This window comes from Mastigoproctus giganteus, chromosome 2 (genome assembly GCF_048544385.1).
Source record: "Mastigoproctus giganteus isolate SK-2022 chromosome 2, ASM4854438v1, whole genome shotgun sequence".
NCBI lineage: Eukaryota > Metazoa > Arthropoda > Arachnida > Uropygi > Thelyphonidae > Mastigoproctus > Mastigoproctus giganteus.
Window position 1 is genome coordinate 271,657,437 of NC_143576.1, and position 27,559 is coordinate 271,684,995.

The 27,559-nt window shown below is 43.8% G+C and overlaps 1 protein-coding gene across 1 annotated transcript in view; it reads left to right on the forward strand.

Annotated features, from left to right (window-relative positions):
* The first annotated feature begins 428 nt into the window (after positions 1–428).
* Positions 429–27,559, forward strand: part of LOC150090473 (immunomodulatory peroxidase-like) — a 400,214-nt gene continuing 373,083 nt past the window's right edge. Inside the window, exon 1 of the mRNA XM_090390327.1 lies at positions 429–559. Coding sequence (XP_090246453.1) covers positions 543–559 — 17 coding nt within the window. The 5' untranslated portion in view covers positions 429–542. The remainder of the gene's footprint in view (positions 560–27,559) is intronic.

Below are 27,559 nucleotides of genomic sequence, written 5' to 3' on the forward strand. Positions count from 1 at the left end.
CGGTCGGTCTGCTTGCGCGGGTGCGTTCACCTGCGTGGCGACGTGGAATGAGCTCGTAAACAGAGCGGAACAGGAACTCGAAGTGGACTGGATTCGCCCGTGACTCCGTACTGTCTTCGGGAGGGGGAACGGGACGGGGGAGGCGGAGGGAGGACGCCCACCGATTGGTCGTTCGGTCGGCACGATTTTCGAACGGACAGCCGTAATCGGGACCGCGTTGTTATCTGGATCGCACCAATAAGCTTCGACATGGCTCGAGGCTGTCAGACAGCAGCAAAGCGCGAGGCCGTAGAAATACCCGGGTCGGAAAGTAGGCTACCCATTGTGCCGCCGCCAGATGCCGAGCAGAGTTCGTACGAAAAGGACCGTGACGTCATGAGCGGTTAGGCTTAGTCGCGAAGTGTTTCTTAGGTCGCAGCAAAGTTCTGTTCTCCGCACTCCAAGCGAAGTGGTGCTCGTGCAATCGCGAAACCCACAGAGGACTGTTTGTGCGTGTGTGCGTGCGTGCTTCATGCGGGGGAGACTCCCGACTGACTGCTGCCATGGAAACAATCGAAAGGTGAGTGCGATCCCTTCTTTAATTGTCCAAATTTAACTGACCCCGCGTTGGGTTTGCGGATGACGCTTTGTGGGGTGATCACGGACGGGGGACACGTAGCCCCCTATCACGAACGTTAATCGCTCAACAGCGCAGTAATGACATTCGCACAACATAAACTTCAGTTCTCAGCCGCTGCACCTGCGGAGGTTAAGGGCCACCTGTCGCAGGCATTAGAGTGACGGTACAGAGTCGCCGACCCTCCGTAGCGTTCTCATCACGACGGATAGCAATTTCCATTAGAGAGATCCAACTCCTCCAGGAATGAACCTCAACGCTGGTGTCATCGAATTGCGAAGACTCCCGAGGCGAGTTTCTGAGCATGCGTAACTACTCGTCGCTGCTCGGTTGCCGCGCGGACCGAGGAAATGCTTTTCCGGGTGTTGCCCTTGAACTCCGTGCTACGTGACGGACTTGAGGTCGGTGATCGTTGCTCAGATGTCCGGACTCACGATTGTTCGCTCGCCACGACCATTGACCTCCTCGCACACCGTTCCCGTTCCTCCCCGCCCATCCCGTCCCATTCCCCGAACACTGAGGTCCCCCAGTCGGAGCATTTGTACGGAGGCCGCGGAACAGGATCGCCCGTTACGTGCACTGCACAAAAACAAACGAACGAACGAGCTTTTCGGAGCAGAAGTCGAAGGCGCATTTCAAAACGGAGGGTGGTTTCCCCTCACGAGAACGAATCAGCTTCACCGTCGACTTCCTCACTCTACCCCTCCCCCCTTTCACGACTACCAGTCGGTCACGACCCCGAGACACAGAGGAACCGACAATTGTTTACAATCGCTCAATCAGCGTGTGAAATGTCGGCGAGTGGGGCGACGTCCTCTCTCTTTCTCTCTGTGTCCGTGTTTCGCTGCTCGGAAGGAAAGAGAATTCGTAAGGAGTTAACGGCGCCGAAGTAATTTTACGATTTCAGCGCGTGCGCGAAGACAGTTGCACGGATCGGTTGGAAGACAGTGCGAAAGGGCTGCTGAATGAAAGAGGGGGGCAGTGCGGGAGGGCCGCTCTCCGTCGATTTGACTTCTTTTTTCTCACGAATTGCAAAACAAAAGCAGATGACGGGATGGAAGGTAACGAAACTTTTCTCCTCAATTGCATCGACACATTAAAGAGTATTTGAAATCAACGAAGCAGAATTATTGAGCACAATCCATAGTATGAAAAAGGACCTCACACGAGGGCCGGATGGTATCCTACTGTTTTATGGAAAAAAAATGTGGAACTACAGTGGTAAAGCCACTCGTTCACTTAATAACATTGTTCTTTGACAGTGGACTCTATCGCACCCAAAGAAAAAAGGCTTTTGTTACCCCTGCTTATAAAAAAGGAGACCCAACAACTACACACCAGTTTGTCAATTGAATACACTCTCGAAGATAATTGAATCCATCGTAATGAAGCGGCTATTAATATTATCTTTATTTCTCCTAGGAGAGAGGCACCCGGTTAGGGTACAGTCATTGACTAGGGGAGGAGGGGGGTGTACATGTATATTCTGTTATGCAACAGAGAATAATACAATTTTCCATTAAATGATACGAACACTCGTTACTAAATTATACAATTCGTCCTGTACTTATTATCACAATTATACGATACATTAATAACTTGTAATCTGCTTCAGACTTAATAAATACACGAGAAAAATTTTATACTACTGCGTTTAAAGCATAACATCACCATATTTACATTAGCACGGATATTCGCAGCAGAACAGTAAACAGAATACTGTATAATACAGAGTAAAATGTTCGTTTTCACTGTTTCTTCTGTGAGAGTAGAGTGGGGTAGGTAAGATATATCCAGGAGAGTGTTTCCAGGTGAGGTCGGGATTCCTGTCAGCTAATCTATGGAGGTTCTTAGTGCTCTTTATTCTCTTTATTTTTTCTTCCATCTGTATCTGCAGGCAGCACTTTTCGAGAACTTTTTCTCTGTATGTTTTGCTTGTGCAGAGTTATTCAAATTTATGAAACTTAATCTGTCGGATTTCTCTCATGGATGCATCAATGGACTTTCCAGCGGGCACGGATTTGATCTCTTTTGTCTCGAATATATCCCAAGCGCTTGACGAAGGTGAACAAGTCGACTCCATCTTCCTTGACTTAAGCAAAGCCTTCGACAAGGTAGTCCATCAGAGAGTAATCAATAAACTGGATCGCTATGGTCTCGGAGGACCGGCACTAAACTGGATTGAAAACTACTTGGAAGGTAGAGAAACTTTTAAAGGTAAAATCTCATATCCTTTCAAGCCTAAAATTGGTGTCCCACAGGGTTCATCCTTACGCCCACTATTATTTCTTATCTAAATCAACGACCTGCCAAGTACCCTTGGAGACTACATATTATAAAAATCCAACCAGAATCAACATATTATATTATATTATTACATTATATCAACAAAAACCAGAATCAACATATTATAAAAATCTATAAAGCAATTGGCAGTACCAAAATGAGTGCATCATCCTAAACGAAGCTCTTCAACGAGTTATTCAGTGGCTGAAGGAGAATAAAATGGCAGTCAATGAAAACAAGTGTGAGCTGATGAGCTTTGCTAGTGCACACAAGAAAAACAAACTTCGTTTTTCTTATTGTATCAACAACGAGGCAATCAAAAAAGTTAATTAAAAATTTAGGTATCGTTATTAAAGAATCATTTTCCTTTGATGTCCATGGCTCTAACATTGTGAAGCCAGCTAGCAAAAAAGTAGGCTTCCTGAAAAGAATTAACCGAGACTTCAATCAGTTGGCACTTTTCATCTTTCTTTACAAAATCTGTTAGGCCAGCCCTAGAATTTGTCTCATAGGTAAACCCATACCATGCAAGAACAAATTAAGGATACTACAACTTCTATAAGGGACACCAAGACAATGAACAAAGCAAATGTGGAAATATTCGACACTTTTGGGCACTTCAAGAGGCAACTGAAATTGCTAACCTCATCCGTTACTTGAACCTTGAAATTGACTCTTCTTACCGGTTCTAAGACTCTGATTCTATAATGCGCGTGAAGAAGGCCTGACGTAGCCCAGTGGTCAGGAACGAGAGTGAGTGCATAGCACGCGTTCCTTGAGTGGACGGAGTTCAAGGCCGTGACTGCAAATTACGATAAATATTTGTATTGACGGACGATTAATTATGAACTCTATCGACTTGGTTGTCATGGCTCAGTATAAACAGAAATTTTAAATACCAGTGCTCTACCTTACTCCTACCTGTTTACTTCAATCTCACTGATCCTACTCCTAAATCCTCCTTTATTACCGTTATAGTTATTCACAGTTACAAAAGAGTAATGCGCATGCGTGAGGGTGCAGCTGCAAAGCAGAAACTCCGAGTACGAATTTCCAAGAAAACTCAAGAAAAGAAGAAATTCTACGGGAGAATCAGTGAGACTGAAGTGAACGGCAATAAGGAGAAAGGTTGAACGCTCAGATTTCTTCACGCAATGCTTCAAATTCTTATTACAGTACGTCACTCCGAATGAATTCCTGGGGGCACTAGCGTAGCTACCCTTTCTCGGGCCGGAGGAAGACAACATGTTCGGCCCCTACTTAATTAATGAAAATTGCAAAAACAGCAGACAACGAAAGACATCGGGCCCATAAAGGGCTCGGGACCGGAGGCAATTGCCTTGTCTGCCTACATGGTAGCTAAGCCACTGGATGGGGGTTCCCTTGCCACCGCTGTGAATATACGCAATCTTCCTCCCACTGAACTCCTTTTAAGAGAAAAAAAAAAAAAACTCGGACTCTCTCTCTCTCTCTACCCCTTTGTTAAAGGCGCGAGTGCCCGTTCCGGACCAAGCTTTTTGTCCGGTCAACTTCTCTTTCCCAAGTTACGTGACGTTGAGAATTTGCCCTTCGCAAGTTGGCCGGGGGGGGGGAGTCGTTAACGATTAATTGCCTTCATCTGGGCAACTAATTGGTCGTGCGGCAGCCGATTTAGGGCAGCCGATTGAGCAACTGATTGGCTGCCCCACATTTCTTCGCGGGATAACAATTTTTCGACGCAACGGAATTATTTTCAAAGTTAAGGCCCTGCGGCAGTTTTGGTTGACCTAGATTAGTGACACGCGTCTCTTGTTCGGTTTTGATGCTTCGATTGCGAGCAAACGGCGCCGTTTTATTACGAGAACCTCATTTCCACTGCCTTTCTCGCGACAACCCTTAACTGTGGCCAACAAACAAGCGTTTCATAGTCACATTCAGAAGTTTCCATCACTTTTCGCAGATGATTTCAAAATTGGCGATTTCGGGTTTACGAACAGTAAGAGGTGCACGAATACAAACGAATGTTCGACCACCCCCTTTGCAATTCTTCTCGAACAATTCCTTGCTGCACATCCAAATTTCTGCTCCTTCGCCGATGATTTAAATTTTTTTATTATTTCGAAAGACCCCAAACAGATTGAAGAAATTAATGATCAAACCTCCAATCAAATTCAACAATTAACAGATTATTTACAGTTAGCTGGACTGGACTCCAACTAAACAATGCGAAGTCAGTCCACATGACAATTACGAAGAGGAAGTTCAGGAATGACATCTGAGTTGTAGTTAATGGCGAGACGATTCCAAAAGTATCATCGCATACTGACCTAGGGTTAACGCTGGATGAAGCCTTAAATTTCAAAGATCACTTCCTGAAGACAAAGAAGAAGATCTACGCTGCATTCTGGGCTATCCGCCAGCAGCTCGTAGGCTGCCACAACGTCAGTCTGCTTTGTCAATATATTATTGGTTGTCTCACTCCTATACTTTTGAGATTTACATCTGAAATCTGGCCCTCAGCACCTGCCTCTCTGCGTAACGGATTCTTGTCGACGGAATACTTGATTCTGCGGTGGCTGAACCGTCTGGGAGGGAACCCTTTCACCATCTCCAAATCTGTTCTTCTAGTCAATCTAGGCATGATACCCCTGGAAGCTCACTGTTCTTAAAAAAAAACTGTGCACATTCTCTGAGCTGATAACCGGTCGGATTGAAGCCCCATCGATAGAGGATGTTATCTCACTTCCCAAAGCAAGCAATAGAAACCACCAGAGCGGGCGAGGTGCTCTTAGGATGGGGCTCAGAATTTATTATGAGAAATGTAAATAATTAATGCAAAAATATATTGTAAAAGCAAAGCAAATTGTAATGACAGAAGAAATGAAATGTAGGACAACCTCTATTTGTAATTGCAATATTAATTTAATATCAATTTTATTTTAAAATTACCGCTATTAAGTGAATGTTCTAAACAATCTCATTATTTTAAATATCAAAAGTTTGTATAAAATTGTACGCTGTATTTAAAAAATATATATTTGTACACTATCCTAGTCAACTGGCTGTTCAGTGGGTGAACCTCTTGTTAATAAACAGATGATTAATAATAATAATAATAATAATAATAATAATAAGCTGTTAATACCACTCGCTGTGTTGCATCGGTCAGACGTGGAAGGCGGTAGCTGTGGCCACACACATGCGTTTTCACGAATAACTTGAAGTGGAGCGAGAAAAGAATTCGTTTTAAAACATCTTCGCTGTTGTCTTACTCTTCCAGATGGACGCTTTTCAATAACAATCATTGCTTCTTCTGAAAATTGAGAACGTCTCTTCGGACATTTCCATCTTTGCCCTTGTTCACTGCAGCACCGGAAGGGACACTCAATTACAGACGCTTAAATCAGCGCGATCAACATGGACCTGTAACCGAAAGCACCGAGAACATCCGATCATCATGTGTATGGACATGTGTTTAGGTAAGGGCGGCACCTGCAACGTTTGTTCAACTCCGCCTCGTGTCTCTGTGAAGAACAGTATCTCTACAAATGGGCCAGACATATGTGTGACGTACGTTTGTGTGTATATATTATATATATATATTATTTTTCTGTTTATACTCCGGCACGACAACCAAGTCAGTAGAGTTTACAATAAATCGTCAATACAAATATTTACCGTATTTAGTAGTCACGGGCTTGAACCCCGGTCCACTCAAGGAACGCGTACTATGCACTCTCGCTCCTGACCACGTGTGTGTGTGTTCTGTTGTTCTGTTCTGGCCACTTGGCTAGCCAGAAATATCAGTCACCTGAACAGATAATTCTGGGTAATCGTCCACACCACGGGAAGCTGGGCCAGTCCCAGCAAGGCGCCCTGTAGCCAGGTGGGAAGGAGCAGCAGTGCGTAGCACACGCTTCTTCATTAGACCTCGGTTCGAGCCCGTCACCACCAAATACCAGTGAGTTTGACCTGTGAGTTTAACTTCAGTTCCTGGAAAATTAATGGAGACACTGGTTAAAGAAGCACTGCAGGATCATCTAGTTTTTGTTATTTGGTTTTTTTAGGAGCATTAGCAACTAAGGCTATATTGCTCCGTGATATGCGGTGGTCATTCCCTGACCTTTCCGCATCCTCCGTTTTTGGTGGTGACGGGCTCGAACCCCGGTCTAATCAAGAAGCGACTGCTGCTCCTTCCCACCTGGCTACGGAGGCGCCCGATCATCTAGACAAGACTTCAGTTATAGCTCAGACGCAGCATGGTTTTGTTAAGGGGAAGTCTTGCCTGACCAACTTGATTGGATACTATGATGCAGTCACAAAAGAACTGGATGCAGGGAAGAACTTTGATATTATATACTTGGATCTTAGAAAGGCTTTTGATACTGTTGCACATGGAAGACTGCTGTACAAATTGGAGCAGTGTGGCATTAGAGGCAAATTGCTGCTGTGGATAAAGGGGTGGCTGAGGGGGAGAAGACAGACAGTGGTAATCAATAGACACTGCTCATCGTGGACTAATGTTATTAGTGGAGTCCCTTAAGGTTCACTATTGGGTCCATTATTGTTTTCTGTATTTATAAATGATATTGATAATGGTATATCAAGCTTAATGTCCAAGTTTGCAGACTATACGAAGGTTGGTAGGGTTGTCAAGGACACTACTGACACAATGCTGCTGCAACAGAATCTTGAAAAGTTCAGCAGATGGGCCGAGAGGTGGGAAATGAAGTTTAACATTGACAAATGTAAAGTACTACACATGCGAAACAGCAACCCCAGAGCAACATATCAACTCTGTGGTACTACACTGACAGTGGTAGAGAATGAAAGGGACTTGGGGGTGGTTGTGCAGGCAGATATGAAGTTCTCTGAGCAGTGCAGACGGGCTGCAAGAGTAGCTCATGGAGTATTGTCAATGATATACAGGACGTTTTCCAGCAGCGATAAGGAGGTGATTATTCCATTGTATAAGGCAATGGTCAGGCCACACCTAGAGTACTGTATACAGGTCTGGAGGCTTCATTTCAGGAAGGATGTAGAGCTGCTGGAACGAGTACAGAGAAGGGCAACAAGATTAGTGAATGGAACAAAAGGGGTGCTCTTATTAAGAAAGGCTTAAGTTTTGCAAATTACAGTGTCTGGAGACTAGGCACCAGCGAGGTGATCTGATAGAGGTGTAGAAGGCTTTGAATGGTTTGAGCATGCTCAATGCTGATGGGATTCTTCCTCTAGCTCAGAATAATCACCTGAGAGGGCATAAATTCAAATTGAGGAAAGACAGATGTAGGATAGACGTGAGGAAATTTGCCTTTAGCCAGCGGGTGGTTGGTTGGTGGAACAGACTTCCATCCCTTGTTGTGGAAGTTGATAGCCTTAATAAATTTATGGCTTATCTGGACAGGTATTTCGAACGAACAGAGGGGTGAAGTGGAAGTGGGTTTTTTTTTGACTGATGCTGCATAAGCTTGCTTACTTGCATCAAATGCCTCTACTAATGCTAATGTTAAAATACCGAGGATGCGGAAAGGTTAGGGAATGACTAGCGCATATTCCTGGAGTAATATGGCCTTAGTTGCTAATACTTCTAAAAACCAAATAACAAACAAAGAAACAAATAACAGTCCCAGCAAAACACGTACTGTGTCAAGAGGGACTCTGACCCACCTAGCGTTGCCAGAAGTTGGGCGAGATTTCTCTGGGAGACCACTCCAGAGGGAGGAGGAAAAAAATGGAGGTAAAAAGAAGGAATAAAAAAAAACCACAACCACCCGTGGTGCAGTTTGTAAAAAAAAAAAAATCGTCACCAGACAGCATTGACGGTTCGCAGGACAGAGCCCTCATTATGGTGGAAGGTGAATGACGTCTGGGTGTGTAATGGTGCTGTTTGGGATTTCGGGAAACGACGAGATTGATTCGTGACTCTTGTCAAGTGCAAGGACGGTGTGCTGGAAGAGAACGCGGGAGCGTTACTGAATAACCATTGAATGATCCTCCCGGAGAGACGAGCCACCATCGCCGAACCATATACGCGCGCGATGATTAAGAAAATACGAGGAAGGTGCCAAGGGCGGTGAATAAGGAAGTGGAGCAGTAAGGGAGAGAGAGAGAGAGAGAGAGAAATGAAAAGCTGACTTAACCGATTTCTTTTTAATTGAAATTGAAAACCAGAAAAGCGCCAACGATTGCGTTTGTAAATTTGTTAATGAACTATTTGTGGTGTACATCTGATGATACAACAGTCGTTTTCTTTACAATATTTCTCAGCTTTGCTCAAATGTACAAACAACACGAACAGCACTCCAACAATTACAAATTCAATATAAAATTTTATACGAAACTATTTAAAATTAATTTGCAACCAGCAAAGAATTTCCTTAGAAATTCCTTGAAAAATTGCAAATTATGCTCTCTTTCTATCTGTCTGTCATGTAAAATAAGGCAATGGTACGTATAATTTGTATAATTTATAAAGACAATGAATTGTAGAAATTATAATTCTGTGTATAACTTCTATTTGTAGATATGAATGTGCACCCCCTGGCTAATAGCTGTAAGCGGGTGTCTCTTAGGAGATAATAATGTAAATTCAGGAGTACTAATCTTTAACAGCTCCGGTTGTATTACCAGGTATCTCAGACAACGCGGTGATGAAAATAACGAATATGATAATGTAAAAGATGGCTGGAATCTAAAAATCACGACTGAAAGTGAATAAAGCTTGTTTCGAAACCACCAAAATTTTTCTTACGAATTGTTCGCACGATGTATGGAGGGGTTGATAACGAAATGATTACTGGTGACTTTAATTCAGAAAGAAAATGTCCGTTTCACAAAAACTGTACACTTTCTATTAAAAGAGTTCATTTATTTCTGTGTAATGGTACATAAAATGGGATTGATTTCAATAATCTACCTAACACAGATGTGTCTCATTCTTAAAGCCTGAAGTTTGTGCTCATTTCATAATCAGCAACCACTGTCCCACAAATGCTGATTTTGATGATGTGTTTTATGAACTGTACATATTCTCTTGATTAAGGTGCTGGTGATGTAGATTGAAATGTTTCTTTAAAGAGTTCAATCAGCATCTCCATCATCCCTTTTCCTTTTCTGTACTTAGGTTGTTGTTGTTTTTTGGTTTTTAGGAGCATTAGCAACTAAGGCCATATTGTCGGGGATATGCAGTAGTCATTCCCTGACCTTTCCGCATCCTCCGTATTTAGTGGTGACGGGCTCAAACCCCGGTCTAATCAAGAAGCGTGTGCTACTCACTGCTGTTCCTTCCCACCTGGCTACGCAGGCGCCTTCTGTACTTTGGGTGTCATCAACTCCATCAGGATTATAATCATCACCTTCACTTTCTTCATCGATATTTTTTTTTCTCTAGGTAGTCAATACCGACCTCACCTTCTCCATCTTCATCTGCATTTTCATCCATATCATCCTCTTTCTCGCCATCTTCAATATTTAAATCATTAACTTTGTCTCCATCCTCATCTTCATCTTCGCTTTCGCCTTCGCCATGAAAATGGATCATTTTCATCTTCATCGTCTTCCGCTTCATCTCCTTCTCAGTCTTCTGCTTCCTTTTCTTCTCGGTACTAACCATCTAAGTATTTCAAGTTTGATATAAGATCGAAAACCTTTTTTCTATAGTTATCAATAGTCGTTACCTCACAGTTGAAGAGATCCGGGTTTTTCAAATTTGTGAATTCCTTTAATGGTTCCAACGTTTCAAGGTCTTTAATTTTATTTTCACTCAGGTCACAGAGAAAATCCGTAGATCTATAGAACGATGGCTTTAGGGCAGGAGGCAGAGGGTTGTGTTAAATGGCTGTTCCTCAGGTTGGGTTGATGTAAGAAGTGGGGTTCCCCAACGATCAGTATTAGGACCACTGTTGTTTTTAATTTTCATAAACGACATTGATGAAGGGATAGAGGGCGTGATGTCTAAATTTGCAGATGATGTTAAAATTGGTAGAGTAGTTAATGATCACTGTCAAGCTGAGCTTCTTCAGAGAGACCTAGATAGACTTCAAGAATGGTCAGAAAAATGGCAGCTGTGCTTTAATCCAACAAAGTGTAAGGTATTACACCTGGGAAACAGTAATCCCAAAAAAAACGTATTCACTTGGTGGAGTTCAACTAAACCCAGCACTGGAGGAAAGGGACTTGGGTGTTACGATACGGTCAGACATTAAATTCTCTGAGCATTGTAAACAGGTTGCAAGGAAGGCCCATGGTGTCCTATCGATGATCTATCGAAATTTTGCAAGTAGAGATAGGGACGTGATAATCCCATTATATAAGGCTTATGTTAGACCACACTTGGAATACTGTGTTCAAGTATGGAGACCGCACCTGAAGAAAGACATCGAGCTTCTTGAAAGGGTGCAAAGAAGGGTAACTCGCCTGGTGAGATCGGCAAAAGGGCGTCCTTATGAAGAAAGACTTCGAATATGTGGGTTGCAGAGTTTGGAAACTAGACACCTTAGAGGAGATTTGATTGAGGTGTTTAAGGCTCTGAGAGGCATCAGTAAAATGAATGAGGACAAAATTTTCAAGATTATAAATGATGCTAGAACTAGGGGACATAAATTCAAGTTACGGGGGGAAATGTTTAGATTGGACTGCAGGAAGTTTTATTTTAGCCAACGAGTTATAAATTACAGAAATAAGTTACCTTCATGGGTGGTAGAGGCTGACAGTTTGGGGAAATTCAAAGGTCATCTGGATAATAGGTTTAATTTCCTTTTCTTTTATTAATTATTATTATTATTTATTTATTTTTTATTTTTTTATCATTGTTATATTCGGGATTTTTTTTTTTTTTTTTTTTTTTTGGGTGGTGCAGCATAAGCCATAGGCTTTCTTGCACCATGCGGCCATTACTAATACTAATGGTCTTAATTTGTAGAACCTGAGGATGAAGACATATTCAATAAGGTCGATTTCCTGGGATTGATTTTTTTCAGTATTGCATCCAGCTCCAGCATGATAAAGGGGTCAGCTAAGGACTAAGAGCAGTAATTAACATTTTGTACTCGAAGATCAACATGTTCGGGAAGGTCTTCCAAAGGGTCATCAGTTGGGAAAAGATTGTCCAGAATGAGATTGACCGAGTCGTGTCAATTAGTTGATTCATTCGTTCCTACGACCACAGACCCTAAGATGTCTAATGTAAAAGTCTTCTCCCTTGTAATTTTGTAGAAGAGCCCCCAGGGATTTGCATTGCCAGAGTCCTTAATAAAGTTGGTCCACGTTTCTTTTTTCCTGTTTGCTATTGCTTTTTGTATACTGATTCTTTTTAGTGATGTAGCCATTATAGAGGCGGGCAACATCTGGAGGAGGCCATCCACGATGCCCCTGGTACTGATTACGGGCATGATGGACATCTTTTCGCAGTTTACTGAGTTACATTATCCACCAAAAGCAGGTCCTAGGAGTGAATGTCTTCTTCTTGGCTGATTTGTATGAGGATTTATTTAAGGATTGCTGAACGAGATCACACATTCGGTGGTCAAAGCAGTGCCAAGATGGGCCAGTATGGAGAATGGGAAGTCATGCTCAATTGATCCATCGAAGGCTTCCCACTGAATTGATTTTGTGGAGAAACGGACAAAGTCAGGCATTCTGGAATGCGAGGGGCAGATAGAACTGGCAGTAACAACATGAAATAGGATGACACTATGATCACTCAGCGTCCAGTTAGTGATCTCGGACCTCAGGTCATTGGTGGTGATAGTAATATCTATGTTAGATTGTCCAAGAACTGCAGTATGTGGAGAGTTGGTTGGGTTGATTGTGGACTGCCAGATTGCGGGTGAGAATAAGGCCCCCCAGGAGAAGCTCACGAGGATCTGAGGAAGAGCTGTACCAGAATTGGGATTTTTTATTGATGTCTGAGGTTATAAGTATAGATTTAGAACCCAAAAACAGCCCAAAGCAAATTCAAGGTAGTTGGGAGATTCTTCTATGTCCATGGAAGGTGAACAGTAGAGTGAAAGTAGATAAAACATAGATGAGGCATGGGTGATTTGAACACAGGTTGTAAACTTATTGCAAAGGTCGTGGATGGCTAGGACATCCAGCTGGCTGTTGATGATCCCAATACAGGTCTTTGGGTCATCAAGGGTAGGCTTAATTACCAGAGTGTGGATGGAGAATCCCGTGACTTTAAATGAGTTACCAAGTTTCATCCTGGAGGCATAGGGTTCCTGGATTGATATTATATCTATACAGTGCTCCTCCGCTGCACGTCGGATCTCATCAACGACAGTCCGGGATTTGTGACCATTGATCTGCATGACTTTGAGTTTGACACTATGGCTATTGCTGGTGAGACTGTGGATTTGTGGATTGTAAGGAGAGGAACTGCCCTGTACAGATAGGGGCTGTGGTTGAAGAGTTTGGGGGTCCTTAGTCTTACTTGTTCTAATGCTTGCTGGTATTCAGGACAGGCTATATCCCGCACCGAGTGCACATGTTCACGACATCTTTTCTTGCAGTTAACGCAGCTAGGATTCTCATCCTTGTTTGGACATTCTGCATGAACGTGGCCACTACGGACGCAGTGTCTACATGTAGAGAATGAGTGCATACAGTGCTCGGATGTATGTCCACACATCCCAGACACAAAAAGCATTTAGTCACCGGGGTGAACGGGCGGAACTTGTGAGAACTACACTCAAGAAAGATCCTGTCAAGTGACATCATTATTCTGAAGATTCTAGGTGATAGTGTGATGACCTGGTGATCTCTACAACTGGAATTAGCTTTGATTGTGAATCTGAGGTTGGTATCCTGTTTTATTTCCTCAAGGGTGACGCCATGGTCATCAAGATTTTTGTAGAACAAGTCCTCAGAGATCTCATCTTTGGTAACACTTGTGGGAAGATCATACACCAGTATAGATGGATTGGTGCACTTGGTTCACAGTGACTACAGCAGAGTGAAATGGCTGGCAGCTGCGATGTTGTCCAGATCCCCCTTGGTTCTGGTTTCAAGAAGAACTCCCCGGTTCCTAATTGCTCTCAATGACTTGATCTTATCTGTCTTGAAGTCTTTCTTTAGCGTATTCTGTACTATTTATTTCACCTCTCGACTAGTCTTCAGTTCTGACTGTTCAGATGCACGTACTGGAAGAAGATGCTGAAGTTTTTAGGTGTCAGCTTTGGCTAGTTGTGGGAGGTGGGACAGTCCTTGAGATGGTGTATCAAATGGCGTCTTGGCTGCTGAGGCATAGGATCTGAGTGGTAGTTCTTTATTCTGTGAAGGGGCTTCCAGTGCAGGATGAATTGTGGTTGGAGGGAGCTTGGATAAGGTATGAAGCACCCTTTCAAGGATGCTTGTCTGGGACCTTAGCTCTTCATTAACTGCCCGGAGCTTTTCATTATGAATCAATAGAGCTGTGGAGATAGTCTTCAGTCTAGCCCACAGCACCTGCACAGTATTTGCTGCCGACTTATTAAATCTGTTATTATCGTGGTTTAGGAATGACACTAGATCTTTATGCAGTATAGAGATTACTTGATGAAGGGATGAGGAGTCAGCAGAAGCAGCAACAGCAGGGGCAGAGGAGACAGGAACAGCATGCCTGTTCGAGGACGGAAGCCCTGATGCAACAGTCCGCTCAAGGGCAGAGAGAGACGGAGTAGCTTTTGGAACTGATGTGCATGATGGAGTTGAGGTAGCCAGATTCGAAGAAGCGGTGGAAGAGGCTGCAGGATGAGCTGGAGTAGGAGAAACAGGGGCAGCTGGTTGGATGGATGAAGGTAGAGCAGGTTGTGCAGAAGGAGGAGCAGGAGAAACGTTGGCAAGCGATTCCAAGATGGCGGTAGCAACTGGAGTAGAGATGCTGAAGTCGAGTTTAGCTGTAATTGATTGTTAAGGATCAACAGAGGGTGATCTGCCATTATCATCAACTGGGGAAGGATTGTCAGTGGAGCAAAGTGGACGGAACCTGGATCTCTCTTTACTCTTCTTTTTCCGAGATCGGCTGTTTGCCTTAAGGGGAGGAGTTTAGTTGGATCCGAGTCCTCGCCAGCGGAGGAGCTAAATTGTTCGCGGGAACTCATGTGTGATACTCGTTATCTGTTGTTCGGGATGGAAGTATCAGTGTGCTGAGAACAGTCTACTGATATAAGTGGCAATCTCCTGAAACGGGTCTACTGAAGGAAATCACAATCTACCAAAAATTGTAATTTCAACTATTGCCACCAGGGAGCAAGACAGGCAGTTGAGGAATTAGGATGTTCCACAGTGGCACACGACACATGGTGACGTCATAGTCAATTAACGGGATACGAAAATCGCGCTATCAAGCTCAGCAGAATATATATCTATAAGGATCACGTGATGAAGAATTAAATTCGCGTGTCGATAAAATCATTAATAAATACTGTGACGTCATAAGCAACGGTTAATAACCAGATCAATAATAATAAAGAACGTCGAATTAGAAATGCAATCAATCCAAATGTGAGCAGTTGTGTCCACCTTTCGGAGGCAAAGGCCAATAGCGGAGTGGCAACGGGTACCACGTGACCTGGCGCAGTAAACGAAGGCCTTTGTTCAGCAGATCGGAGAGCAGCAAAGACTGCCATTGTGGACGTTCGTCAGTAGAGCAACGCAAAGCGTAAAATAAAAACGCTCAGAAATCGGCGACGCCTTAGAAGTTTGCCGAAAAAAAGAGACGGATAAGTTCGCGTGACGTCACACGTGGGCACGCCGACCCGTTTAATATTGGTTCGCGCGGTGGGGTGGCCCTCGCTGCTGTACGGAGCGTAGTCCGCAGACTTACGAAGCGAGTTCACCCGGTGTCGTCTTCTCCTCTCCGTCACGTGACACTTTCTTGGTCCCGCAGTCCTCTTCTCGTTAGCCCCTGACCTTGTTCTCAGCTTCCGTTACTACCTCGAGTGCCAACGACGTCATCGAAACGTGGGCACGACGTCATCGTTATAATATCTTCATTGCACCCAGCGAAGAGGGTGGCTTCGATCAACACCACGACAAATTTATTTATTTATTAAATCTGTTTATTGCTCTGCCAAAGAGCCACTCCCTGGACAGCTAGAAGCTAGGGGGGTGATATTACACACAGAGGTTAAGACAGGGACATGTGCCTGGCGGTTACATGGGGCCCATGTATGCCTAACCCGACAGGTACAGAACTTAGTGTTTATTATTTTACATCATTAAAAGAATTAAAGGATATTATTTTCTCAAAATTGGTATAAATTACATAAGCATGAGGGAAATATACAAAATATAAAGAAATGAGGCAGTCCTTCACCGGTTGTTACACGTGGTATCTCTTCAATTCTTCAATCTTGAACGTAATAGTGCAGCCAGGCGTCTTTGGAGTAGTAGATTCTAAGTAAGAGAGGACCAGTGATGGCTTCACCTATCTTTAACGGGATGCATTGTGGTGGCATTTTCCTTCTGGTGGCGTCTCATAAGTGTACGTTTGCATATGTGTCCTTTAGCTTCTGACGTCTGTATGAATGCTGTTCGCAGAATCTATCCAGGTCGATGGCTAGATTGTTCATCAAATCTACCGTATTTCCTGGGAACATGCGTCTCAATCCTTTCAGGTTGTTCAAGCTGATTGTGAGTGGGAGCCTTGGGTCCATTTGATTCCTTCCGGCAATGCGTGGAGTTTTTATTAAATCAGTGATGTCAGGGGTGTCGAGTCGTCTTGTGATTAGTCTGGCAAGTGTAAGAAGAGTTGCTGCCACAATCCGTTGTTTCCATGGGGTGACTTCCAGATTTATGTAGAACTGAGCCCTAGAAATGGTGTATTGGTTGCCAGTCCGCCAGTTGAGCCATTTCAGGAGCCAGTATTCCAGGCTGAGGAACTTGTTGAAGTGTGTTGTGGGAGCAGAGGACCAAATGGTTGCGGCATTGAGAGGTATGGGATAGACACATCGGACAACATATTTCTTTACCAGGTCGGCGTCATGAATTCCCGTTAGTTCCTGGCGGATCGCCCACATAGCGGAGTACATTTTTGTTTTTGTGTTCAGGAGGTGAGCCTGGAATGTCACCCATCATCCCACACTAATCCGAGATCTTTGTGCGTTTTAACTTTCTGAATGGGTGATCCATTGATAGTAAGATTAATGTCATTGCGTGACTTCTTCCAGGTGAAGGACATTTGAGCTGTCTTTGTTTGGTTAATCTGTAGTCCGATGGAAGCCAAATATTGTTGAAGGTTATGTATGGTTTTATTTGCCTGCAAGGTAGTGCTACGAACCTGAGTTTGGTCAGAGGATGTAATATAAAGTTTCAGGTCATCGGCGTATGATTGGAAGTCAGTTTGGGATGCAAGGAAGGGCTCCAGCGCTGCGGCAAATAGGGTTGGTGATAGGACTCCCCCTTGCGGGACACCCCTATTAGTAATGCAAGTTGTCTGAAATCTGCGATGTGATATGATGAGATGTCTGTGCTCCAGGATTGATTTAATGATACTGAAAGTCCTTCTAGTGATGTTAAAGTACTGCTGGAGAATGGTGATTAGAGCTGTTATATCTATTTTGTCATAGGCCGCTTTTATGTCAAAGAAAATAACATCAAGCTGTATCCTGTTGTTGAGGGCTTTCTGGATTCTGGTAAGGATGTCTAGGAGGTTGCTGTTAGTAGATCTCCCCTTAATCACAGTGTGGAGGTACGGAGGCCTGTGATTGAAACAGTGGTCTGCAATGGTGGGCTGGATTGCTTTTTCAAATATCTTTAGGAACCCACAGCCGATGGCAATCGGCCTGAAATCTTGAGACCGCTTGGGGTCCCTGCATTTAGGGACTGGCCGCACAAAGTATGTGTTCCAGATATTTGGAATCTCCCCACTTTCTAAGATTTTGTTAAAATTATGGACTAGTGGGTCTATAATATATGTACTGCAGATTTTGATTAAAAACAGAGGAAACCGGTCGGGACCCACAACAGCTTTCAGTGGAAGTTTTTTGATGACCTCCATCAGATGGTTCCGGGTTATGGTTATGAGTGAAATTGGAGGTTTGAAGAGAGGGCCAAAACGTGTAACAGGGGGTGGAACATGTGACTGGTCGGTCTGTTGAAAAGTAAGCTCAGTCCATTCTTTAAATATTTCTTCCTTCATATTGATTTGCTTATGGCTCTGTTTTCTGGAGTCTTTTAGATCTTTTCAGCTTATCCAGGGCAAACTGGTTGCAGACAAGTCGTTTTTGTCTTAAGAAGAGAGCCCTTGCCTTTTTATAGGCGCTGAAGTTTTCGGTGTCAGCTGATTTTCTCCATCGTCTGTAAGCCTTCTGTTTCTGGAGAAAAGTTTGCTTGATTGTTTGATTAAACTATACAGAGGTTCTGGAGGTGATGCGTATTTCTTTTGCAGCTCCCTCTTTGGCTATTCCATAAAGCTCTTCGGCTAGGTGGCTTAAGGCTACGTCAGGAGGGATCGTAAACAGGTGTGTCCAGTTGAATTCTCTGAGACGTCTGAGGATGATTTCTGGTTTCAGGAATTTAGTAGAAAAGGTGAGTTCTCTCTCAGGTTGGTTTTCTTTTCTGGGCAAGTGATGACTGTGATTTTTTGTAAGGCGATTTCACATGTGATAGGATTGTGGTCAGAGTAGAATTTAAAAGAAGAGGTGATCATAGATATGCTGTCAAGATTATGGAATACGAGGTCGAGTGTGCTACTACCTCTGGTTGGGCTGGTAATACTTTTTACGAGGCCCAGGGCAACAAATATGGCGTCCAGTTCTTTCTTGGCTTCTTCATGGCGTGGTGAAGGCATGTTGAAGTCACCGGTCACTATGGTTTTGAGGTTTGTTTCTAAGTTTGTAGCTGTGTAGCTCCACTCTTGAATCTTCAGTATGATCTGGGGGAAAATATATTACACAGACTTGAATCTGGGTATCCTTGAACGATAACACTGTGGAAAGAGATTCAAAGTTAGATGTTTGGCTGGTTTTAGTTTTAGTGGGTTGAAAATGTTCTCTGAACACCAGTGCGACTCCACCTCCTCTTCTGTCGTCTCTGGAATTCTCTAGAGATCTGTACTTTGTTGGCTGCGTGAGGGTATCTAGGTGATTGCTCTTGGGTAACCATATTTCTGTGATACATATAATTTCATATTCTTCCATGAGGAGCAGGGATTGAAGTGTGTTTAGTTTGTTGGTGAAGCTTCTGACGTTTTGGATGGAGCAACTGAGCTGAAGGCATTTCGGATTCATATGTTCCTCATCTGTTGGTTGCTATGTCGAATGGTTGATTTCGTTGGTGGTCAAATTTTCTCTATGAACCCTGTCAATGAATGGTTTAACCAGGGTTCCTGGTGGCCAGATTTTGGGATCTAGAATTATGCTTTGTTTATCCGGAGGACAGAAAATTACAAATGAGGTATAACTTGGGCGTCTTGTTTTGACGGGTTTCACTTCTACCTGTGCTGCGAACTCGGTGTCCAACATCATCTTGATGTTTTCGCCCGTTGTAGCTGGGCTCAATCTTGAGACGAAAAATTTCCCGCGAGTTGGGACAGCAGTGATATTATAAATGGAAGACAGGCGTTGTGAGTGTTGGTCTCTTCGAGGTATTAATGATCTGGTGTCTGGTAAAGAGTTATTTGCGTGAGGAACATTGATGCCTGGGTCAATTGATTGAACCATATCAGCTGACTGTGGGTTTAACCGCCTGATTAGAGGAGAGGTAGGTTTAACTGCTGACCGTGAGGTTAACCTGTCGTGCTTTTCTGGGAGCATCTTTACCACCTTAGCATATGTCGGTTTGGTGGGAGGGCTTGACGGGTCACCCCGGTTTTTATTCTGGGGGTTATATGCAGGCTGGCTCTGGAAGCTTCGTGATTTTGTACTTTGACTGCTGGTAGTTGCTAGGTTGTTCTCTTGTGCCAGTTCACTGGATGCCTCCACCGGGAAATACTGCTGCCTTGGGAGTGCGGTTGACAATGAGGTGTTATTCACTGGGGTGTGTGTTTGGAGAATTGATTCTCTGGTACTCAGTGGTTGAATATCCTCAGAACAATGGTAAGAGGGGGCTGGCATTTCTCTCCTAATGGCGTCAGGTGAGTTGCTGCGTCCTACTGGCTGAAAAGGGCCCTACTTGGGGGGATATTCGCATTGAGATCTTGGTTCCGTTCTGTTATATCAAAATCAAAATCAACTTGAGACGTGGTTTTGTTATATCGACTCCTGAGGCGTTCAACAGCTTTATGAGAGTTCCGAAGGTACTGAGATGCCACGGGTTTAACATTGAAAGGAACGAAAAGAGGAAAAAAAAAAAACAAGTTGTAAACAAGGGAAATGAGAAATCGGTTTATTTATTTTTCTGTTCTTTTTGGCAACGTACCGATGAAAGAAAGAAAAGCAATGCTCGGGGAGCAGCCCCCGTCAGCTGAAGACGGGGGCTGCTCCCCGAAGATCGTCCTCTCTAGGATTTGTCTTCGATGAACTTCTTGTAGCGGACAAGATGTTTATTGAAGACATCTCCCGTTGTCTGTCGCCTTTCCTCGGCCACAGACTGCACAGAAGTGAGGGAGGAAGGACAGCAGGGTTCTCAAGGGTTTCGGGGATTCACCAACTTCGTTGCCTTTTCCGAGAGATCGACAAGCGGCATCGTATTTCACCTCGGAACGTTAATCTGTCGCCACGGTTCACTAATGGAGGAAGTGCGCGTGCGCGTCGGCGTGACTGCTGCCTAATCTTGAATTCCTCAAGTTTTCAGTGTTTAATGTAATTTTTTTTACGTGATTTGTTTCTTGCCTGTACTGTATTCATATTTGGCGCCTTCGCTTGTCTCAAGGCCCGGATGTTAACCCCTCGGTTACTAGCCTTCACTGCTCGCTACCGGCTGTATCACGAGGTCAAGCAGTTGCATTGTGTCGGGAGTTATTCGCCCGTCGACCCCTGTATGGCACGACGTTTACAACTCCGACCTATTTACGCTCCCGCTCTACTTATGAGACTGCCTTCGGCAACAAGTTGGAAGAAATTTGGCAATCAAGCGTTTGGCTATTTGTCCGCTATATGCCCGGCATATAGCCGAGTGGGCAGGAGCGGGAGTGCAGTAGCACACGCTCTTTGAGTAGACCGGGGTTCAAGCCCCTGACTGCTGAATACGGTCGATCTGCCAACCCACACTGGACCAGCGTGGCAGATTATGGTCCATTTCCCTCAGCATGAATTGTTGAGGAGGCTTCCACCCTGCAGTGGGTTGATAATGGCTGCACTTTACTTTATGCCCGGCAACCAAGTGTTGCAAATTTGTCATCATTTTGCCTGGACAACACTCTGGGTAGTTCGTTGGGTAAATTACATTCGCTGTCGGTCCAGTTGACAGGGTGTCCGTGTTTGATTGTGATGGGCAGTAATGAGGAAAGTGGGAAGGCAGGGCGAAAGAAACTGTCTCGATTGTTTTGATTCTCTGTAATGTTGTTTCAGGACCTCCACCTCATCTTCGGGCCAGGTTCTGCGAGCTCTCTGGAAGCCTTCTCTCGTTTTTTGCATTGATGTCGTCATTTCCATTGATGTGATTTGATGTTGTCGCTGTATAATCAATTAAAGCTTTTGATACTGTTGCACGTGGAAGATTGCTGTCTAAATTGTAGAGGTATGGCATTAAGGATATGTTGCTACAATGGATAAAGGGATGGTTGAGTGGGAGACGACAGAGAGTGGTAATCAATGGAAACAGCTCTTCGTGGACAAATGTTATTAGTGCAGTTCCCAGGGGTTCGGTGCTGGGCCCATTCTTGTTTTGTATATTTATCAATGATACTGATGAAGTATATCAGGATTAATGCCCAGGTTTTCAGGTGATACACAGGTTGGCAGGGTTTTTAGCGACATTAAAGACAGTATGCTACTCCAACTGGATCTTGACAAGTTGGGAAAATGGGCTGAGAAGTGGCAACTGAAGTTTAACATTGACAAATGCAAAGTGCTGAATATGAGTAGCAATAACCGAAGATTGATGTGCCAACTGTACGGTACAACACTTAACGTAGTAGAGAATGAAAAAGACCGGGGGATAATTGTGCAGTCAAATATGAAGTTTGCCGAGCAGTGCAGACGGGCTGCCAGGGCAGTTCACGGAGTCTTGTCAAAGATATATAGGAATTTTGTTAGCAGAGACAAGGAGGTGATTATTCCTTTGTATAAGGCAATGGTTAGGCCACACCTTGAGTACTATATACAGGTCTGGAGGCCTCATTTTAAGAAGGATGCAGAGCTGTTGGAACGAGTACAGTACAGAGAAGGGCAACAACATTAGTGAATGGAACAAAGGGGTGCTCTTGCGAAGAGAGGCTTAAATACTGCAAGATTCAGCAGCTGGAGACTAGACACCTGCGAGGTGATCTGATTGAGGTGTATAAGGCCTTGAATGGGTTGAGCAAGTTGAATGCTGATGGGATTCTTCCTCTTGCTCAGATTAAGCACCTGAGGGGTACAGATTCAAATTGAGGAAAGACAGTTTTAGAACAGATTTGCGAAATTTTGCATTTAGTCAGCGGATGGTTGATTGGTGGAACAGACTTCCATCCTTGTGGAAGTTGATAGCCTAAATAAATTTAAGGCTGAGCTGGACATGCAATTGGGACGAATGGAAGGGTGAAATGGGAGGATTTTTTTTTTTTTTTTTGGCTGATGCTGCATCAGCTTGCTCTCTTGCATCAAATGCCTCTACTAATGCTATTGTTTGGAGGAAGGGATGTTTTGCACAGTGTTGGAAGGAAGGAAGCAAGTATAAAGATCTTGTTGGAAGGAGCGGATAGAGAGAGAGAGAGGTCAAAGCCTTCTTCTTATAGCCCAGTTGCCTTGTTGTCTGTTCTAGGAAACGTACTGGAGAGGTTGGTTATGGACAGGTTGAACAAGGTATATAAAGAGCGTCATGAGAAATCTGATCGGCAGTTCGGCTTCAGGAAGGGTCGTTTTGCTGAGAATGCCTTTGTGAGTCTTCTGTCTAAGGTCCATTATTCCTTGAACAAGTATGTGTTGGGATTTTTTCTTGACTTCAGGGTAGCTTTTGATCTTCTCTTGTGGGAAAGCGTTATGCGCTGTTTCAGGCTTTTGAACTGCCTCGTGATTTATATAAAGTGATGCGGAGCTACTTAGATAGGTGCAGAGCGGTTGTTTGTAATCGCTTTGAACGGGTATGTTACACGATCACCAGGGGGTTCCACAGGGGTCCATCATTGGTCGCTATATGTGGAACTTCATCCTGGATGAGTTGTTAAACCAAGAATGGAATGGTGCGAACTTAGTAGCTATGCAGATTATGTTGCGATACTGGAGTATGGAGATGCCAGATTAGAGCTGGACCAGAAGGCCAGCTGGGTAATGAGTAGGGTAAAGGCTTGTGCTTTGGTTTACAAACATATCTTCGAGTAAATCTCAATGCATGATGCTGAAGGGCTCTTTTTTAGTCCTACCAGGAATCCCACTGTAGGTTTTCGGGAGCGTGCCATTGCCTTTGCCCCTGTGGTCAAGTACCTTGGGGTGTATTTGGACAGTTGGCTGAGCTTTATTCCGCATGTAAAGGCCATGCGCGATAAGATAAAGAGATTGTTTGGAAAGTTGCGTTGGATAACTAAAGCGGATTGGGGGATTAAGGGAAACAACTTGAACATTTTGTACAAGTGTATTTTCCTGCACATAATTACCTATGCATGTGGGACTTGGGTTCTGCTGTTGAAAGGAGTGTGGTCCGTCGGCATCTACTGGCAGCACAACATTTTGCGATGCTTTGTGTTACCTGAGTGTGTCGCACTGTGTCCACGGAGGCCTTGCAAGTGGTAGCTGGTGGCTTGCCAGTAGACTTGGTTGTTATTGAGAGATGCCTAAGGTATCGAACTGAGAATAATGTTCCTTCAGAGTGCTGGATGTGCGCTCTTATCCTCAAGAAGGTAGAGCTTATGGAAGATTAGAGCTTAAGGAAGAAGGGAAGGGAAGGGTATTTTGGCAGAGGTTTGTCAGCTCTGGCAGGAGAGATGGAGGGCGTCTACTAAGGGTAAATAAATAAAATTTCTGTTTATACTCCTGGACGACCAAACAATCAGAGGAGTTAACAAGATAGACAGAATACAAGAAACAGCACCGTATTCCACAGTCACGAGCTTGAACCCCGGTCAGTCAAGGCACGTGTACTTATGCACCCGCGCGCCTGACCACGGTAGGGTGACGGACTTCGTATCTGTTCCAACTTAGTAACATCAGATGATGACTACTGTTACTAAGTTGGAAGAGATACGAAGGTGGCCAAAGCTGAGTGTCTTCCATTCCTTGGTAGTAAGTGGACACGGGCTAAAGTTGCGACTGCATCAGTCGGGACTTGTTGAAAGTGACTTGTATCGATGTGGGGAGGGTGAAACTAGCCAGCACGTTGTTCTCCAATGTGGGTTATATGATATTCCAAGGCGGAGGCTGATTAGCCAGTTAGGGGTTTCCTCTCCTTATGAGTTGCATAGGCTTTTTGAATATAAAGAAATGTATATATTTTGTTTATAGAGTTTTTAACTGCTGTAAATAGAATAAGAAATGCCAGATATTACGTTGGCCTTGTGATTTTCGCTTTTGTCTGCTTAATGCATGGTGTATGCATGGTTTGTTAAGAAGCTTATTTAATGGTATTGTTATAACTATGTAGTTAGTTGTATATAGGTGTGAATTAATATTTAATGTGTTAGTAAATTTAGACGAAATTAGTTTTGTTAAAGACAAAGCAATCAGAATCTTCGTACCTTGGTGATGTGATAGTAGTGACCCGCCTCCACGAGGCTAGGGGCGAGAACTTTTCTGCAAAGTCGAGAATTATTTCTGAGGGCTGGGAAGGCTAAGAAGGTCGTTTGTACATGGATGATTTCCGTGGTTGCTCAGGTATCTTGCTCAGGGAATGCTTTAATGAGTGTAAATATGATGATGACGTAACCGGCCTACAGTCCTTATCACAAAAAATACTTCACGCCTGGAATGACAACGAAGATCTTCACACCATTTCTCTGGACATGAAATCTGCTTTCGACTCAGTCCAAATAACGCCCCTTCTTGCTGTACTTGAAAGATTTTACAGGAATGTGCTGGAGATCCTCAATAATCTGCTATCTAGGAGAATGCTTCACTTCACAGGCAATGGCATTACAGTCTGCAAAAGCGTGAAAGTAGGGATCCCACAAGGTGGTTCTCTCTCTCTCTCAGCCTTGTTATTTGCAGCAATATTCGTTCCACTAATGGATCAAATTCCAGCTTTCCTATCGTATGCTGATGATATTGCATGCTACTTGCCATGCAAACGCCGTGTTGGTGACTCACAAGAAAGATAAAACTTCCTCTGAATCTGCAAAAAGCTACCTAAATACATTCTGTAAGTATGCCAAATTTTTGGCCTGTCAGTTAATCCAGAGAAGTCAAACTATCGCATCTTCACTCCAAGTCGGATGACTCCTGCTGATACTGCATCTTCTCTACTTCCGGATTTGGCAGGAAATGTTCTGACTCCCACAGACAGTGTCAAATTCCTAAGAGTAATCCTTGATGCCAACCTCACCTATAAAAAACAGAGCCTTCTGGGGAGTGAAAATAGATCTGTGCAAAACGCACAATAAGCAAATAATCAGGAAATACATTTTGCAACTTACATCAGTAGTGTGCTCTCCTATGGCGGGGACAAGTTTGGTTGGCGGCAGCACCCACCAGTCTCAGGAAACTGTGGGGCCTCAAATTCTGGGTGCTGAAGTGGGTCAAATTATGGTCTCACCAGATTTAGGCGACATCTAAATCTACTCTCTGCTGCAACCTGCAATATACGCCCATAGTCCACAGAGCCCATGTGCTAAAAATAAAGTCATTCCTTCATCTGTGCCCAGCTAAGCAGGATCACATCAACATCTGGAACACGGGTGGTTGGCGGATGCCAGGAAGACATCTCCGCAGTACTTCCCAAATGTGACTCTGGAGAGTCTGCGCCAGTAGCACAATAGTATCGTCACTGTCCTCCCCACCCTGTGTGGAGAAGGCCCCGGTTCGATTCCCGTCGATGACGCGAGGAACTTTTATGGGCTTTTTTACTCCGTGGCTGAGTTAGTCGGTCTCAGGTGTAGATAGCAAGGTTTTTTCCCCCAGAAACTGTGATTTTTCGTCTACCAAAAGAGACAAATCGACCAGAAACACAGGGAATTAACAAACATAAGACACACAGCACGGCAGATGAATTTAAATATTCGGGTGATCTAAATGTAATAGGTTTTTTTTTTTTTTTTTTTTTTTCATCTTGTGATTCTGGACACTCCCAACTCGCTCAACATCGACATCGACCTGTGGTCAATTGACAAGGCATATCGCGATTGAATCTTGTCCTATCTTTTTATTATTATTAAAATCCGTTTATTAAAAAATAGCAAGTGTTTGCGTTCACCCCTTATACACAGCCGACCGGCTAGAAGGGTGTACAAAATGCAAGAATTGCAATTATATACAATATAAGAAGGGTGTACAAAAAGCAAAAATTACAATTATTTACAGTATTTACAATATAAGAAGAGTGTACAAAAATGCACGAATACAATTATTTACAATATTTACACAAGTGCGTATATTTACAATATTGTTTACAAATTCGCTCATTGTTAAGATTATAGTTGAAGTAAGCTGTGCGCTTCTGAGATGCTCTTCACTCTGTACTGCTTACTTTCGGAGTATTTCTAGGTGGTATATTTACAATATTGTTTATAAAATTCACTCATTGTCAAGATTATAGTTGAAGTAAGCAGTGCGCTTCTGAGATGCTCTTCACTCTGTACTGCTTGCTTTCGGAGTATTTCACAGGGTGGTCTATTGTCAATGAGTTGAAAAGGTTCACTGCGTTGTTTGGGAAGAAGTTCTTCAGACAGCACAGGTTGGATAGTTTAGAATGCAAAGGTAAGTAGGGACTGTCATTACTGCGTCCAGCACGTGGAGTAGAGATAAGTCCTCGAAGACTGGGGGCGTCAATCACACCGGTAAGCATCTGAGAAAGAAGAAGAATATTCCTGGATGCAATGTGAACTCTCCAGGCAGTTGTTGTTTGTAAGGGACAGTTATGTAAATGCTGGTCCTAGTGAGCCGATGTCATTTCATCTTCTGCTCAACTTGTAGCCCTTTTTTGTTTTAATTGCTTTTTCATTTTTACATTTTGATTTTGTTTTTGATTTTTATCTATTTTTTGTTATTATATGGGCTTACTCCTTCGGAATTTCTGTCCGTTTGGCTCATTAACCGCGATAACTTACGCGGTTAATGAGCGTTCAAGCTGACAGAGTTCGTTGAACAACCATTTGTAGAGTGTGTTACATCTCCAGACAGGTCGATGTTTCCAGCATTTTGAAGCTCGAAGGAAAGTTACATCGTATCATTCGAGCAGGTCCCCACAGAGGAGGCTGCAGTACCCCCTCGTTTATATCTGGCAGAAGCAGATTAAACTGCAGACATCCCAATTTGGTGGTGGAGAGGAATCCGCTCGAAAGGGTTCAATGCCCGTTTAATTCGGGAACGTCATCTCGAAAGGCAAACCCTTTTTTCTCTGTTTTGTTCGAGGGGGAAACTGAGTCCGCCCCCATTTGCACTACAGAGCTACCGAAATATCGTCCACGCACCACCGACCCCAATGACTCCTAAGCCCCCAGTGCTGCCCAGTGGGGCCCCTTGGAGTCGTTGA